This window comes from Crotalus tigris, unplaced genomic scaffold, assembly GCF_016545835.1.
Source record: "Crotalus tigris isolate CLP2741 ecotype Arizona unplaced genomic scaffold, ASM1654583v1 scf7180000023829.5930981, whole genome shotgun sequence".
NCBI lineage: Eukaryota > Metazoa > Chordata > Lepidosauria > Squamata > Viperidae > Crotalus > Crotalus tigris.
The window spans coordinates 3,223,580-3,241,332 of NW_024100213.1; the positions used below are offsets into that span (position 1 = coordinate 3,223,580).

The window sequence follows — 17,753 nt, forward strand, 5'->3', positions numbered from 1 at the left end:
ATAGCAGAGCAGACTGAGGCCTGCAGCAAAGAAGAAACCTGATCAGCAACTAGCGAGAGGAAAATCCAACTGGATCACACAGGAACTGGTTTCCCAAGTCACATTCTCCCCACAGGAGAATGCCGAGACTAAGGCTGGATCCTTTCCCACTCTATCCTCTCTTGACAGCGATGACGAAGGAGAGAATGACCCAATGGTGAGTCGACAAATCCTGCCTTTTTCACTGGCCACCAAATTTATAATCCCTAAATCGGGGGTACAAATGAACTTAAACATGCTAATTGATTCTGGATGCACCCAATGTATTATTAGCTTACCCTTTGCCATGAAATTGGGTATACGAGCTCAGTTAATAGCTATGGACGTTATAGTAGACCTACCTGAAAGTAGAGGAAATACTGTCATCTGGATTGTGATAGACCTGTTCTCGAAGCAGGCTCATTTCATCACCTGCAAGGACTCCCATCTGCCCAACGACTGACCAAATTGTTCCTGAACCATATCTACCAGCTGCATGGCACCCCTAAGCAAATAATTTCGGACAGGGGGGTGCAGTTCACAGCAAAGTTTTGGAGGAGTTTTCTTAAATTAATTGGATTATCTCAAGGTTTATCATCTGCTTTTCATCCGGCCACCAATAGGGCTGCAGAATCTGCTAACAAAATGGTGGAGCAATTTCTTAGATGCTATGTTTCTTACCAGCAGACGAATTAGACTGACCTCCTCCCTTTTGCAGAGGTGGTGTACAATAATTATGTGCACAACAGCACCGACTACACATCTTTCAGAGTGGCCACAGGAAAAGAGTTCAGCCCAATACCTGAATACCCTCAGGTGCCCTCCACTTCCCAGACACTTGACCAATGGGTGAAAAGGTGGGAAGAAGTTTGGAGAACCACAAAAACTGCTTTAAAAAAGACTTTTGAAACCTATAAAAAGCAGGCTGATAGAAAGAAGGCTCCCCAAAGAACATTCCAAGTTGGGGAAAAGGTTTATTTGTCAACTAAATATTTACGCCTCAAATTGCCCAGCAAGAAATTGGGACCAAAATTTGTGGGGCCTTTCCCCATAGTAAGGATCATCAATCCAGTCACTGTAGAACTAAAACTCCCTAGACATTTAGGGAGAATTCACCCAGTTTTCAATTGCAGCTTGTTGAAACCTTATCGGGGCTCCACTTTAAGACCTCCCCCAAAGAAGGCACCTGGGCCCCTCATAGTTGCGGGACAGACCTACTATGAAGTGAAACGTATTCTTGACTCTAGAATTGTTAAAGGGAAATTGCAGCACCTAGTACAATGGAAGGGATACCTGTTGTCTGAAGCCACCTGGGTGAAATCCAGTGAGGTGAAAGCTGACAGACTCATCAAAAGGTTTCATGTGAAACACTCCAACAAACCAAAAAATAATCCTTAACATATGCTTTTGTTTACATTGCAGGATCTGTCCTTTTTGTAAGGGGGCCGGATGTCAAGGCTGCTAACATCGGACGTTCTTGCTTGACAATATATGAAGAAGCAGACATGTTTTATTTAACCTGAGTATCACTTCTAGAGTTAAAGTCAGACAATGTTAGAAGGGAGGGGGGAAAGTATGTACTCGGGGAATAGTTACCAATACAATATTTCAATACAGTATTTCCAAGATCAGTTGTAACCAGAGGAGATACGGGAGGGAAAGTTCACACTTCAAACTAATTGGAGAACGTGATTGATGACTGTTAAATGAAGGAGTGAGTTATGCTTTGTTACAGGTGATTGGGGGAAGGAGTATTCCATTTTTGGCTTCATTATGTACGTGCCGAAGCTATGTAGCAATAAAAAGATTCTTTAAGATAAACAAGGCCTCAAAGTTCTTTGAAAAGCTTCTTCTTTCGGAACCATGACATAAATAATTTTAGTACCTCTTCGCCCTTTCTGTTTACAGCCAGTGATCATTTCATTCCATATCTTATCTATAAACAAATCCATAATTTTTTTTTCAGTTCTGATGCCAGGAGGAAGTCCATTGACATTTACTATAAATAATAACATGTTTTATTTTAACCCTGATCAATTAAGCCAGCTTTATAATCCCTTCTTTTACTTCTAGTGATCTAAAAGTTTAATCCATTAAAATAATGTCATAGAATTTTATTTCTTATCATTTTTTTCTCACAAGATATTTCCAAGCTTTAATAAGTTTCTTTTGTAAATCCAACATAAAAATAAAAAAATTATCCAGGTCACTGTTTTGGTTTATGATTTGTATTATCCTTTTAATTTTTGAAACATCACATTTCTTTTGTGTATGCAATGAGATAACCTTTTCTATGTCATTCTCATAGCCTGTCATTTGTAGATCCATTTTTGATGCCATCTCTGTCCTTAGAAGCAAACATCACTATTAACATTGTTGATACTAAATTCTAATTGCATTTTTCAAAAATATCCTTCAGTATTTGAAAATCTTACTCCAAATTTATCTATATCCTTAATCCATTTATAACTTTCTAGAATCACAGTGGTGTTTAGCCTTTTGCCATTTATTTTAATTTTTAAAAATTCTTAAATTTATTAATTATTGTTTCTTTCATTAAAGATATAAGGCAAACTCATCCAGTATTTTCAGATTTATCAATCCAAAAGTCTCTAGTAGTTTAAAAATAGTTAATTACCAATTTCTGAACATGAATAAAAAAGGGAGATTGTGAACTTACTGTCTTTTGAAAGGTAACAACTGCAACTGTGAGCTAGATGGCTATTTCGGTCACTTCCGAGTGCTCAAAACCCACCATGGACCACTGACCTGCAGTCTCCTTGAGGAGCAACTGTTCATAGGGCATATGGACAATCTCTTGACCTTTCCTTGTGTTCACACTTACAGCCCTTGCAGCATCCCCATAGTCACGTGATCAAAATTTGGATACTTGGCAACTGGTTCATATTTATGATGGTGGGGTCATGTAACCAATGGGGAAGCCAGATTCACTTAACAACCATGTTACCAATTTAACCACTGCAGTGATTCACTTAACAACTGTAGCAAGAAGTAACCAGATCTTTACAACTATTTTCACTTAACAGTTGTCTGGTTTAGCAAGAGAAATGTTGGACTCAATTGTGATTAGGCTAAAAAGTAATTTAGTTGGTAGTGGCATATGATGGCAACAATAGAATGAAGTAGTGGTGTTGAATTGGGTGGATAAAGTGATAACTAACTTCTAAGTGAGAGTGTTTTGTTGTGCAATCAGCCTACCACTTCACAGAATTTTATGGGGCAGGCAGAGGACCAGGTGATTTTAGTCTTTTGGAAAGCTGTGAAGATCTGGTATTTTCACAGGCATTGAGTCAGCATGGGAGTGAGCCCAGCCAATATAGGGGTGTTATGGCAGTGTCACGGGAAATGTGATGTTCCCTTGGACCACAGAACTCTAGAATTCTATGGACCCACATAACGCCTACTGGTTATTGAGATTTTTTGCAGAAGGCGATGAATTAAGTGGATGCTAACAAGGTATCTTAAGTGATGCTAATCGAGCAAGGCACTTCTGTTTTATCTATTTATTCCTTTACTGTTAAAGAGAGCCTTAATATACACATGCTCTGCAAATTTAATATACTTTGTAGCTCAGCAAAAAAATTATCAGAAACTACAATAGGTCTCTCAATTTACCTTAATTAAATAGGGGGGCAAATTTTAAATTGGAACTTAGAGAAGACAGCCAGGGAAAAAGAGAAAATTATACTTAACAAATCAGAACAGAACATTCCTTTCCATAAATTTGAAGAATTTTGGCATGGCCCAGGAGGATTTTGGTATACAGTTGTCAATCAGGATTAACAACTGTATGGTGTAATGTACTATAAAAGGATTATTTCTAGTTGTAGTTTTCTCATTCAGTCTTTGATCTTTTCCCCTCAGGTAAAATTGATACCAGCTAGCTGCCCTTTAAACCATCCCTCTTGGTTTGCTATACTAGTAATATATGAAGTTTTCCCCTCTATTACTCTGTCCTTCATAGGGCCATATTTAGGCTGGTCTAATTGGCTTCACTGTTTTCTAACTGGCCCAAATCCAGGCAGAGTCTGAGTAGCTGAAGACTATTCAGGATGTTTCTTGGACAGAAACTTTCAGGCTCTGAAATTGGTTTTCACAGTCTCTTGAAAGCTTTTAAGGCCTCTGTGTGTGTGAGTTAAAAACTTGGCATGTGGTGCTTTTATATTCTTGGAAGTTCAATCAAGATGGATTGAAGAATGAGCACTGATAAAACAGGCATACTCTGATTATAATTTATTAAAGTGATAGTGGTGGAGCCTTTGCTATATAAAAACCATCTCCTTGCTACCTAAAGAAAAAAGAATCATGGCAAAGTATTTTCAGGTGATCATGGGAGGTTAAGTAGTTAATTATTACTCAAATTTAAATATTCATCCATCTAACCAGTGAAACTCTGGGTGAAGAACAGAGATAAAAATATAATACAGATGGTTTTTTTTAAAGTGACAACCAGCACATTGAATTGCACCCAGAAACCTACCGAGAGCAATTGTACTATCTGTGGTAGCATTATTACATGATAACAACAACAACAACAACAACAACAATAATGTTGGAAGGTACCTTGGAGGTCATCTAGCCCAACCCCCTGCTCAGGCAGGAAACCCTATACCATTTCAGACAAATGGCTGTCCAGTCTCTTCTTAAAGACTTCCAGTATTGGAGCACTCACAGCTTCTGGAGTCAGGTTGTTCCACTGGTTAATTGTTCTAACTGTCAGAAAAAAATCTCTTTAGTTCTAGGTTGCTTCTCTCTTTGGTTGGTTTCCATCTGTTGCTTCTTGTCCTGCCTTCAGGTACTTTGGAGAATAGCTTGACTCCCTCTTCTTTGTGGCAACCCCTGAAATATTGGAACACTGCTATCATGCCCCCCCCATCCTTCTCTTCATTAAACTAGACATACCCAATTCCAGCAACTGTTCCTTATATGTTTTAGTCTCCAGTCCCCTAATCATCTTTGTTGCTCATTTCTGTACTCTTTCTAGAGTCTCAACATCTTTTTTATATTGTGGTGACCAAAACTGGATGCAATATTCTAAGTGTGGCCTTACCAAGGCATTGTAAAGTTGTATTTACACTTCATGTGATCTTGATTCTATCCCTCTGTTAATGCAGCCTAGCACTGTGTTGGCTTTTTTGGCAGCTGCAGTACACTGCTGGCTCATATTTAAGTGATTGTCCAGTAGGACTCCGAGATCTCTCTCATAGTTACTACTATTGAGCAAGGTACCTCCTATACTGTACTTGTGCATTTGGTTTTTCTTGCCTAAATGTAGAATCTTACTTTTTTCACAATTGAATTTCATTTTGTTAGATAGCACCTAATGTTCAAGTCTGTCAAGATCCTCCTGTATCTTAAGCCTGTCTTCTGGAATGTTGGCTATTCCTGCCAGCTTGCTGTCATCTGCAAATTTGATGAGCTCCCCATCTATCCCCTCATGCCATAGCCTGATTGGTTTTAGAGAAAGACTACCAGTGAAATACATCCCACAGGACATTGTATTAAGGAAGCTTATATTAAATGCAAATAGCTATGATAGTATATTTTTCTGAGGGGGAGGCAGAGATTGATCACATTTTGAAATTATATCTATATTATTAGATTCAAATCTATAAAGTTATGTTAAGCAAACATCAACACCATTTCCATAGCAATCCATATGGCTCGTGAGGGTGTTCCATAAGTATTTGAAACTGGTTTTACTCTCAGGTCTGGCAGTTGGATGATTGTGAATCCTAGCCAGTACATGGATTTTTATGGATGTTCATGAACTTTTCCTTTGGTTTTTATAGTTCACTTCTTTTAATATATAAACTGCAGAGAGTTTCTTGGAGTTTGGCAGCTTCTAAATTCTAATACAAATTCAAAAATAATAATACAAACTTAGCAAACACATGACAGATCTTGACATAGCTATCTCAGAAAAGCTAAAAGCAGTTGTTCTCTCTTTCTTAAAAAAAACCCCAGAACTTGAACTTTTCTGTTCTCTTTTCTCTTTCTGCACTGTTGGTGCATTGCAGACACCCTGTCAACAGGAATTGGACCAGGTTTTGGAACGTATATCAACCATGCGCCTGCCAGATGAACGTGGTCCGTTGGAGCATCTTTATTCCCTGAATATCCCAAATTGTGATAAGCAAGGCCTTTACAATCTCAAACAGGTAAGAAGAGTACTTGGGAGATTTCGGAAAATATAGTAAAAGGATCAGTGCATAGCTCCACTCTAAGCAGATTCATGTAAAACTGAACATAAGACCATGCAGTGGTGTACTGTTCAGTTGTTATTAGTATATTGATAAACAATTATTTTATATCGAAAGAATATATTATAGGCATTCAAGAGAAAATCACGGAAGAGGGGATGTTTTCCCACTCCTATTGTTTTCCATATCCCCAATGGGCATAAAATGCCTACTTTCCTTTAAATATTTTAATTTTATGCCCATTGTAGATGTGGTAAACTATCTCTGGAGCATGGGAAAGAGGTTTTCCTGCTTCTATGTAATTAGTGAGTTGCCCAGATAAGAGTCTACCTATTATCTCTGTCTGTAAGTCCCTCTTCGTGTTTTTATTGTCTTTAAAACAACTTTATATCATAAATATTAAGAGCAAGAAGCAAGCTTTAAAAAAATGAGTGGAATTAATTAATTTTAAAAATGGCAAAAAGAAATCCTGTGTAAAACTCAGAATTGTTGATATTCCACATCTTTGACTATCTCCATGCTCATTTGGGCTTCTTGGAGAACAGAATTCCACAATATACAGACTTGCTAGACACCTTGCTATATCTCTATATCCAGAAGGAAAAGAACTATATTATGTCAAATGTTTACTTTTCTCATAAAATTACTGGGGATATTGATACATCAAAATGGTGAGTTTGTAAAGGAACAGATGTTCTAGTCACTAGACAGGAACCATGTCCTAATTTTAGTTGCTGGCATGAACTATATTTCTGGAGGTTATTCAAAAATACATACCGTAAATGCCGGCGTATAAGGCGACTTCCGTGAGCGCTGAAATCGGCGCCAAAGACGGGGGTCGTCTTATATGCCGAGTCGTCTTATACACCGGAAATACTGGTAGTTTCCGGCGTATAAGACGACATTCTAGGAATGTGGCCCGGCTATAAAAACGGGGGTCGTCTTATACGCCGGGTCGCCTTGTACGCCGGCATTTACGGTACTCTGTTTTCTATAAAGTGTACTTAAGGATCCTAGGGAAAACATCAGCTCTTTGTCAAAAGATCTCTAGGCTCTTGAATTTGAATGCCAAATTTCCTGAGAAAATAAAATTTCCAGATTAAGTCCTAGAGCAAAGGTTCCCAACCTCAGGCTGCAGCGTTAGGAACCAGGCTGCACAACTGGCAGGTGACTGCACACACACCTGCAGCTCTCCCCCTCCCTGCTGTCTGCCAGGCCAGAAAGGGTGAGGACCACTGCCCTAGAGCAGGGGTGGCAAACCTATGGCACGTGTGCCAGAGGTGGCACTCAGAGCCCTCTCTGTGGGCACATGCACTGCCGCCAGTAGCTCGTGCAGGTCCATTAGGCCACCAGAGCGGCATGAGGCAGGACCAAGGTGCGTCAGGTGCATGAGGGGAACAGGCTCCATGCGTGGGCCAAGGGCAAGATCTGCGAGGGAGCCAAGATGACCAGCAGTGACCTGGTCTCCAACTGCAAGCAAAAATAGATGGGTCAGAGTAGGCGCATCTGGCGGTCTGCATCACGTGCCTCCCCCCTCCCCTACTCCGCCTGCTGCTGGAGGGCTGGGCCTATATTGGCAGCAGACTGCAGAGCCCCAGAGTGTGCCGGTTGAGAGACCGGCAGGCTGTGGCTGCTGGTGGACACCATTGGCCCCCATGCACTTGCTGGCCTCTGTGTGCGGGGGCTGATGGTGTCAGGCAATCCTGCCCGGCACCCACAGGCGTCCCTCCCACGAGCAACATCAAGGTGGCCATGCCCACCACAGTTATGCCCACCCAGTGGGCCATGCCCCTCCCCTTCCCCCCAAGGGCATTACAATGCTGATGTGGCCCTGGCACTTCGCAATAAATAAGTGGGTTTTGGATTGCGGTTTGGGCACTCAGTCTCTAAAAGGTTCACCATCACTGCCCTAGAGGAATAAAGGATGGAGTCCATGTCCACAAGGTTTATTCGCAGAATCATAGGGCAAGAAGCTTTTTCTCATTTGAGATATCCTAAGTGAGCCCATTTGCCATTGTTTAAAGATACATCAATAATCCATCCAATTTTCCCTTTTTAAAACACATTTTCTTTTCTTAGAACCTCCTGCTAGACAGAGTATGAATATTGATGTAGCGTGTGGTTGCTTTGATGCAACTTTCTTCTTTGTAATGCCTTCAGAGATCTCGTTATTTTGGACGGCCCCTCCACCTGTAGCTGTGGACAATGTCCTTTCAATTGATTAGTGCCCTGAAGGAACTATTATGTGCTCGTTTTATATCAGATCAGATTACAGGCAGATACATGTGGACTTGGACAATCTACTTGATACTGCAAAATAAAATAAGCATTGCTAGAGAGTTTGACTCATATTTAAGTTAGAAATACAAAAAAGTGCAGACTGTATGGGCAAGAAGAAGAATTATGTGACTGGCTGCTTTGCTCATTTGTTTCCCATTGGCAATACATTTTCTATTTGGGAGGTGAGATTAATACTGGATGTAGATTCAAATAAATTTGTAATCAAGCCACTCAGAATAATTTGAACAAATCTTTGATGATTCACTCCTCCAATCGTTAAATCAGAATGGCAGGGTGTATTTACAGTGTTCTGCTCGTTGAGCCAAACAAAAATGCCCGTTTTGCATTATTAGCTTGGGAAGGCTCTAACAATTTGTTTATGGATTAAGTAATTAAGCCCGCACTATGGATTTTCTTTTATGTTCTCAAATGTGCCATACTAATGACATATTTGTGTCACATTAGATTGTTCCAACCAATGCATGGCAGAGGTTGAAGATAAAGATTACTGAAAAAGACAGTAACTCTCATTAATTTACTGTATGAGGCCAAGATTTATTGAATTGACTGAAATTATACTGTATGCTAAGCCATAAAAGTTAATTTCCATACAGTAATGCTTGGTTCACATAACAAACTAAGCCATTGTCTGAGAATGGCTTGGTGCACAATATAGACATAAAAAATTCATTGTCCCCCCCCCCAAAAATCTGCTTTCCTATCCCTTTCCTTCCTTTGTAGTTGCTTTGTATAAGCTTAAAAATTACCCATGATGAAATATATTGAGTGTTGCAAAATCCTGTGGGAATTCATAGTTCTCATTGAAAGTGAAATCTACTATTCCAATTTTACTTCATGCTACAAAACATGACATTCTGGTTTATCTGCTGTTGCTATATAGTTTAAATGAAATACAAGAAAGCAGTTTCTAACTGATAAAACTAGAATTTCTTCAGTATCTCTTCCCCAATTACATGTGATAGATTTTGTGGTATATAATTTAAAAAGGAAGTATCTAATTTGTAAATTTGGCATGCTGGTGTTTTATTATCAAATTGTTAATCTCAGACAATATGACTGCAAGTAAGTAATTTGATCCTCCAAAGCTTGTAATAAATCAGCGTTTTCCTGCTTGATGTTCTAGTCCAGGGGTAGGCAACCTTGGCTCTTTTATGACTTGTGGACTTCACCTCCCAGAATTCCTGAGTCAGCATGGCTGGTTCAGGAATTCTGGGTATTGAAGTCCACAGGTCATAAAAGAGCCACGAATGCCTACCTCTGTTCTAGTCTATAGAATTGGCTTTAAACATCCTAAGAAAATGGAATGGTTTGAATAGGTTTCACTATTCAGCAGATATTATAGTTGAATAATAAATCCTGGTGACTTTGGAAGACTGAGCAATCATTTGCCATGACCATAGTTGACCATGTCAACTGTAGAAGGGTCTATTTAGCCAACTGAATTGTCAATTCTTCTGCTTCCCCTCTCTGTTTTTAGTGCAAAATGTCAGTGAATGGCCAGCGAGGAGAATGTTGGTGTGTTAATCCCAATACTGGGAAAACCATCCTGGGGTCACCTACCATCCGTGGAGATCCTGAATGCCACCTCTTCTATACTGGCCAAGAGCAGGAAGATAGGGGAATCCCAGCCTTTCAAGTGCAATAGATGGACACATTCCTACTCGCTGTTGTGTGGCTTGGCCTATTCTCAGTGCTGGATTTTACATGGGTTTTAATGCATCTTGATTTTTTTTTCTTCGTATTGATATTCCAGCAAATACCCAGAGATTTTTTTGTGGGGGGTGGGGGTGGGGTGGGAAATCTGGGCTGTAAATTTATCTCTGTTGCTTGCACCATTGAGAACATACAATAAAGGTGGTGGATAGAAAGGTTTGGTATCTCAGGCTTTCCCTTCTCCTGCTTCTAACTCTACCCAAATGCTTCTAAATCACTTTTACTCTTGCCAGAGGAGCAAAGAAACCAAGTTCAGATTAAAGAGTTAACTTGACCTCTTCACCCACATGTGCTCCTGCTCCGACCAGGCTGGATGAGAGAGTCTTTACGCTAATTCTTTCTCACCACCCAAGCCAAAGACCAAAGAATGTAAATACTACATTGTGCCTGCTACACAGAGCCCTGCAGTCTGACCATGTTGGTCCCATTTGATTATTAGGTGTGTTATAACTCAAGGACTAAAGAGAATCTTTGCTTAGGGTCAATATTTCTTGGAAGGCATGGCCAGCAAGGAGCTACACCATGCCACCATGCTGTCCTAGAAGGCACTGCACTTAATATAAGGTTTACAAAAGTGCAAATCCCTGCTACCACCCCACCTCCGCCCCCAGCCATTAAATGTTAAAGCATCAATGTGTAGCCTTATTCACTGAGTATTCAGTGCCACGAATTATTATTCAGCATCCTGCTTCCTCTTAGATAAGACTTCATAACCCGTAAGAAGCAAAAACCCATTTAAAACCCATGAGTAGACCAGTCATTCTCCCTACCCCAAATGACGTAGGTCCTAGATGAGCAGTGCCTATGTCTCTTTAAGTAAATGACACTAAATATAGTGCTTTGTAAACCTTGAAAAGTGGACAGATTATATGTATATGTTCATTGATATGCATACAAGCCTGTATAGAATAATCAAGTCTGGGAGTTAGGAGAGATATGGAGTTGAACTTTCAGTTCTTATTAATGAAGTTTCTTGGATAACCATTTCACCCTCTTGAGTTTGATTTTGCTTCTGGGTGGATCATGGAAATATTGAAAAAAATGAGAAGCAGTTGCATGTATTATGTCTTCTTGTATTATATATGCCAATTTATATTTACTGAACAGTTGCTATTAGTGTAATTGTTGAAGACAGGTTTTGTGTGTGTTCCTTTTTTTAAAAAAAATGCCATATATATTGGAAGAGAAAAAATGAAACATTTTCATCTTTTTTCTGTACGAACACAGCAGAAAGGTGACAGTAGAAGATGACTGGGCTTGTCTCTGGTTGAAATAACAAGAGTTCTCCTTTGGTCAGTTTGCCATTTCACTGCATCCTTTTTACACAACTAACTCTTGTTGTTCTGTCATGGTTGATGCCTTGAAAGAATCTCCTTCCTTCTCTACCTGCCTCTCCTCCCAAAATTGCAGCACTCTATGGCAGTTCATTGTTTGAAACATACTTTTGCATTTCCATAATCTCTGTGAAAATGAGGGGACAAATTGTGAGTTACTGAGAATGTCAATACCTCAGACCCCTAGGCAGGTAGATAGATATACACACCTGCTTCAAGAGAGAATATAAAAAAAAAATCAATGTTTCATGTTGCAAGACAGAGACTGATAGATGAAATGAGTTGAAATTTAAATATTAACTTTGCTATTTAAATGTTAACCTAATTAATATTCAATTTAAATAAAACAAGTAAATATTTTTCCAGAGCAAATTATAGACAGTGGATTATTCCCAGCAGGAAACATGCTAAATAATTAATATGTTTTTGGGGATAAGAGGCTCTGTGGAGAAAAAAAGGCAATGCTGTAAGTGAATGTGATGGAGTAAATCTCAAATTGCCCTGGAGAAGTTCTCCCAGCAGGCACAGTACACAAGGAATAAAACCACTATGATAAACGATGGCACATTCTTATTCATCGCAGTGAATGAAGCCCATTATTTTCTTATCAGGCAAAATCTTGATTATTTGTGTTTTTTAAACATGTATGCTTGGTATATTCCAAACCCAAAATCATCAAACAAATATTCTTCTCATTGGGAAGAAAAGATTTGTTTCTTTTTATTTACTTTTCACTTCCAATCTAGCAGTTTATAAACTAGTATCGGTGCCTTAAAGGGGAATATCACCCGCCCCTTAAGTTTATACTCTTAACTGTAGATATTTCTTCAGGAACAAACCTAGAAATATGGTGATAAAAACACTGAAAACACTTCATGTTCTGGGAATATAAATCAACATTTCTGTTTTGTTTTATCTTTCCTGTGGGAGGCATCCAGTTTAAATACTGCCACATTTAGTAATTAATAATAATTGGTGCTATCTATTTTCTATCAATACCCATCAAAGAACAATTCAAATACTTTCCATGTAAATACTGCCATTGGAAGCTGATGCTTACAATTTATTCCTGTTTAGAAATCACAATGCTGTTTTCTTTATTTTGTTTGATTGCTAAACTGTAAGAAATTTGAAATAAATTAAATGGGATGCCGGAAAAAACATATTGTGATGGTCTGGTTATTTGTAACATGCATACCTGAATGCAGCCACCCAAGTCCTTTTCTAACGCACACAATATTCTTCCTTCTCACATGTACACATACAAGACACTTGTTTCGCCAGTTATTAGCATAAAGTACATCTGACTGTAATTTTTTGCATGGATAGAATTTCTGTATCATGTCTGCTGGCATCATTCCACAGCACACAAGAACCTTCAAACAAAATAAATTGGATTGAGCTCCAAGCCCTCAAATACTCCTGAATATCTTCAGTTTTGACACATCTTCCACCACAAACAGCACTTTGGGAAAAGTAGTACAAAGGCAGCTTATTATTATTCCTTGGAATGCTGAGTATTCTTATTTAACAGATTTAAATCCTTCCTCCAGGGCTGGCTCTAGACATTTTAGCACCCATGGCAAAATCTTATTCTGATAGCTCCTGTGATTACTGCATATTTAACCCTGAAATGGGCATGCTTATACACAGAGTGCAGTTACCACTTTTTGAGCTATAACTTTAATAAGCTGAGTCATGTGACTCATTCAGTTCCTTCCTATCAGATCTTTCTCTTTGTCAGTAATCTTATCAACTTCCTTAGTTATAATAATCATTTCTTTTTTGTGACTCACAACATCTAGTTAAGAATACTATTCATTGACCACTCAACCAACTTTATAGGTGTTTTTGAAAAGTATAGAAAGAAAAAGTTATAAAGCAACAATGAAATATTATTAAATTTTGTACTCATATTGTATACTTCACTAGGTTTTTTTTAAAATGCTGTTGCCCCCCCCCCCAAAAAAAAATTTGGTGCCATAAGCAACAGCCTGAAGTTGCTTAGCCTCAGAAATGGCCCTGTCTGCCATAATAAAAAAAGGCTTCCAGTAGCTCACAATTACAATTTATAATAACAAAACATATATTAAACCCAAAGCAATTCCTAGAATCAGATCACAAAAGCCCTTCAGAAAGGATGTTTTTAGCTTTGTCCAGAAATCATATAATGTTGGAGGCAAACCTATAGTGAGACCATACATCACACAACACACACAATTCTTTCAGACTTTGATTCCCATATGCCAAAAATGGGGAATAACCACCTAATTCTGCCTTTGACTGAAGTGTTTGGTCTAATGAGAATGATGTTCCTATGAGCAACTCAGTGCCAAGCAAGTGGGTTAAAAACAGCCATTTAATTTGTACTTAGAAGCTCCCAATAAAGGAGAATATTTGTAGCTCATAGCTGAACTACAGGGTCTTTGGTGCTGTCTGAGCTTGGCTGTTTTCTTGCAGACATTTCATTATCAAACTAGGTAACAACATCAGTACGGTACTAGTAGGGAGTGGGATTTGTTCTATTTGATTTGCTCACCTGGAAACTAACAGGAATCTCATGCTGGCCCTGCAAAGGAATAGGATATATCTAGTGACCTAGATACTTACAGGTGCTTGAGTAGGATATACTCAAGCACTAGGTCAATGTATTTTATACGAAATTAGTATTTTATACTAATTTAAACTTCCAGGTAATCTTTAATAGCAGTATCATCATGTAGCATGTGTTGCCATAGTCCAATGAGGAGGGCAGATACCTATTATATTGCAGTCAGAGAAAGGCATTCCTTGGAATTAAAGGAGGCTTCTTATTTATTTCTCTCCTTTATTATTTTTATAAATAATTCAAGAAAGCAAATATACCTAACACTCCTCCCTCCTCCTAGTTTCCCATAACATCAGCCCTGTGAGATGAGTTGGGCTCTAAATAACATTCCTCTGTATGTTCTTTATGTTTCTAAGTTCCCTAATCAAATTGACTAAAATTCTTTGCTCAGAAAGCCATTTAAAAAGTATGCATTGTTTTATCTATGTAAAAGTACCATTTCTGAATTAAAAGTATTTGTCAATAGATTACATGTACGTGTACATAGTCAAGTATTATCCAGTTCCAGTCTGGATTCATATAGGATTTATAACTTAGGGCAGAATTTTTTCCCCCCAAAATATATAATGGTATCCATTATGCTGTTGTTATTGTTTTTTTGTCACATTACAGATTTTTGTAGCAATTCACGAAAAGGCTTCAGTCTTGCAATTCTTGGGATAATAAACTAGTCATTGCTCAGGATTTGTGATATTAGCATTTGAGACTCCTAACTTAACTATTGCAAAAGCAAATCACATTGGCCACAAGTATCGATCTGCATGATCTGCTCAACAATAGATCACCCAGACAGGTTTGTTTCTATTTGGATGGTTTAGTCTTTGGGTCTTTTAATAGACTATAAGTATGCCATTGTAAGAGATTTAAAAATCTTTGATTTAAGAACCCATAATTGCATTTAAAGTTGCTATAATAGGCAGAAAGGTAATCACTGAAGGAGGAGGGTAGTCCATGTTAGGATTTATTCAAAGGGCCACTGCATTTTACTTTAAAAAGTTGTTATCTGTATATACATTAAAGCCATGCATCCCTTTTTCCATGCGGAAGGAAGCAGTGAGCAAAATCTTTAGGTCCTCTTTAATATTTTTCCAAGAAACTCCTAGTTGTAGTGTTAGAATTACACATTATATATTGTCAATATTCATGAACCCAGATGCCACACCTGAAAGTAGGGGTAAAACTATAGCGAGAGAAATGGATTTGGTAGAACTACAGCACCCACATGAGGCCAATTGTAAAACTGAAGCCTGTCATTGCAACTCAGCATTCCCTTGTATGTTCTCATGTAAAATTGATCATTATGAAAATGCTAGTATTCCATAACTACCCACAGTGTGCACTACCTACAAAAAAAATTAAGCCCATAATCCTGATATAATCAGTTTATCATCGTAACAATCATAACAGAAACATCTGCCTAGTCCTGCTTCAATCCTCAGATATATACTTTAAATGCACTATTTTTTAATTTCCAAATTAAAAATGAGAGCATGATTTTTTTTTCTGGTGGAAAGGCATGCCACTGGAGGGGAGCTGCTTCAGAAAACACTTCCTTGCTATTGTACCTCACAAGGGAAGAAGGTTTGTAGCAAGCACTCCACCGGTATTTTTTGGCTGGGCAAATAATTGGCGGATGTTGAGTGGATTATTTAGCTCCTGGCCATAATTTCCACCTTTCATTTATGTATGTAATCAGTGTTTGCTACAAAATATATCTAGGGTTTTTTCCCAATAGCAATAGCACTTATATAAGACTCCTATACCACTTCATAGACCTTTACAGCACTCACTAAGTAGTTTACAGAGTCAGTATATTGTCCCCAACAATTTGGGTCCTCATTTTACTGACCTCAGAAGGATGGAAGAATGAGTCTAGTTCTAACATTTTTATAAATTTTTATAAGACTAGCACATTGTCAAAATTAATTCATTTTTTAAAAGCTAATTTAATTTACTACTAATCTAGGCAACACTGATAGTTTTATGAAATGAACACAGCATTTCATACCTGGAAAATGCAACATTTGGAATCAAATACATAGGCATCACTGCTGTGGGAAGTGGCCATTTTCATGGGCATTAGGGGTATGCACAAAGTGGAACTTGTTTTAAGTTTTCTTTCAATTTTGGAATAAAAATGACTATTATTCCCCTCTCCCCCTAAAAACTCCCAGCATGGTAACTCTCACTGGCCTATCCACTTCCAACTTACCCAACAACATGGCTTTCCTTCTTCACCTCAATCAGCCATGTTTTTTGGCTTTTTCTTTGCTCCTTGCCTTTCAAGCAGTTCTGGCTCAGCATGCTTGTTTGGGAACGAAACTGCTGTCGTAGGTTGTGCACAGAATGTTTTGCATATCCTAATGCATATTTATTAAACACTCTTCTCTCGTGTCCATAAGTACCCTACATAGTTACATTCTTCCATCTAACCAAAATTTATGAGTAAAAACTGCCTTTCTCCAGGCTACTATTCAGCTTACCTCCTGGGTCATCACCAGGGAAGCACTTAGTGCTGATTTGGTGGTCAGTACCTTCTGTGTAGGACCAGAGGCCATGCTGCTGCTGCCATCTCTTCTTCTATTTTATAGCTTTGCTTTTGCCAGCACAGGTGGGGAATATGTTGCTCTGCCTACACTAGGGTGGCTTGGTGAAGCTATTGCTAAAATGGCAACACAAGGAGGTAATGGACACTCTTTCTCTTGCAGGCCAGGTAAATGTGTTTCTTTTGGGGGCCATGAACTGGATGATTTCAGGTAGCAGGCAGTATCCGACCTGTGGGTTGCTAATTCCTGTGCTAGATCAACAGCTGTAGCTACTATGTTAAAATGCAACGATAGGTTTAAAAAGATATTTTCTTAACAGCATTTTCTCATTAAACATCAGAAATTACCCACCAGAAATGAGTAAGCCTTGCATCCTGAAACTATCCACTGTAATGGAAACAAATGCCTTCCATCAGGGTAAGTACGTAACACTTACAATCATATTTAACAACTGGAGCATGCCTTGATCTTAGAACTGAGCTGACCATATTTGAAAATCTTCAGTAGCCAGGGACTATTTGATACCTGGTGTTTTAAGATTATTTCTATATGAAACCTAAGGATAGGGAAAGCATAGTGAAATCTGCTTGAGCATTTCTTTCCAACCCTTTTACCACCAGCAGCCACCAGAGATATTTGCATTTTTTGCTGTGTGACACATTTGCTGTTTCTGGTCTCCTTCCCTGTATTGAATCTGCATAGGTAGCCTTCATTTAATACCGACTTGCTTGCCACAGCTCTGAAAAAGTACTTACTGCATCCTCATGGTTGCATCCCGTTACATAATTGCAATTGGCTACAGGCTTGCAATTTCATCCCGGTTACATCATCACTTTTTGTAACCTTTACTGCGGGCTAGTAAGCAGAATCAATGGGGAAGTCAGCAGGCAGTTGGAAACGTTGATCTTGTTAACTATGGGATGCTGCAACTTCATGGGATTTGCCTAATGACTATTAGTATTACCAGAATTCCCATTGTAAGCCAGTATAGTCCTGCAACTTTGCACCT

At 38.7% G+C, this 17,753-nt stretch overlaps 1 protein-coding gene across 1 annotated transcript in view; it reads left to right on the forward strand.

Annotated features, from left to right (window-relative positions):
• The window catches only part of IGFBP2 (insulin like growth factor binding protein 2), a 73,294-nt gene extending 60,543 nt beyond the window's left edge, over nt 1–12,751 (forward strand). The window contains exons 3-4 of the mRNA XM_039321854.1: nt 6,060–6,200; nt 10,021–12,751. Of these exons, the coding sequence (XP_039177788.1) occupies nt 6,060–6,200; nt 10,021–10,188 (309 nt within the window). The 3' untranslated portion in view covers nt 10,189–12,751. The remainder of the gene's footprint in view (nt 1–6,059; nt 6,201–10,020) is intronic.
• The last annotated feature ends 5,002 nt before the right edge of the window (nt 12,752–17,753 follow it).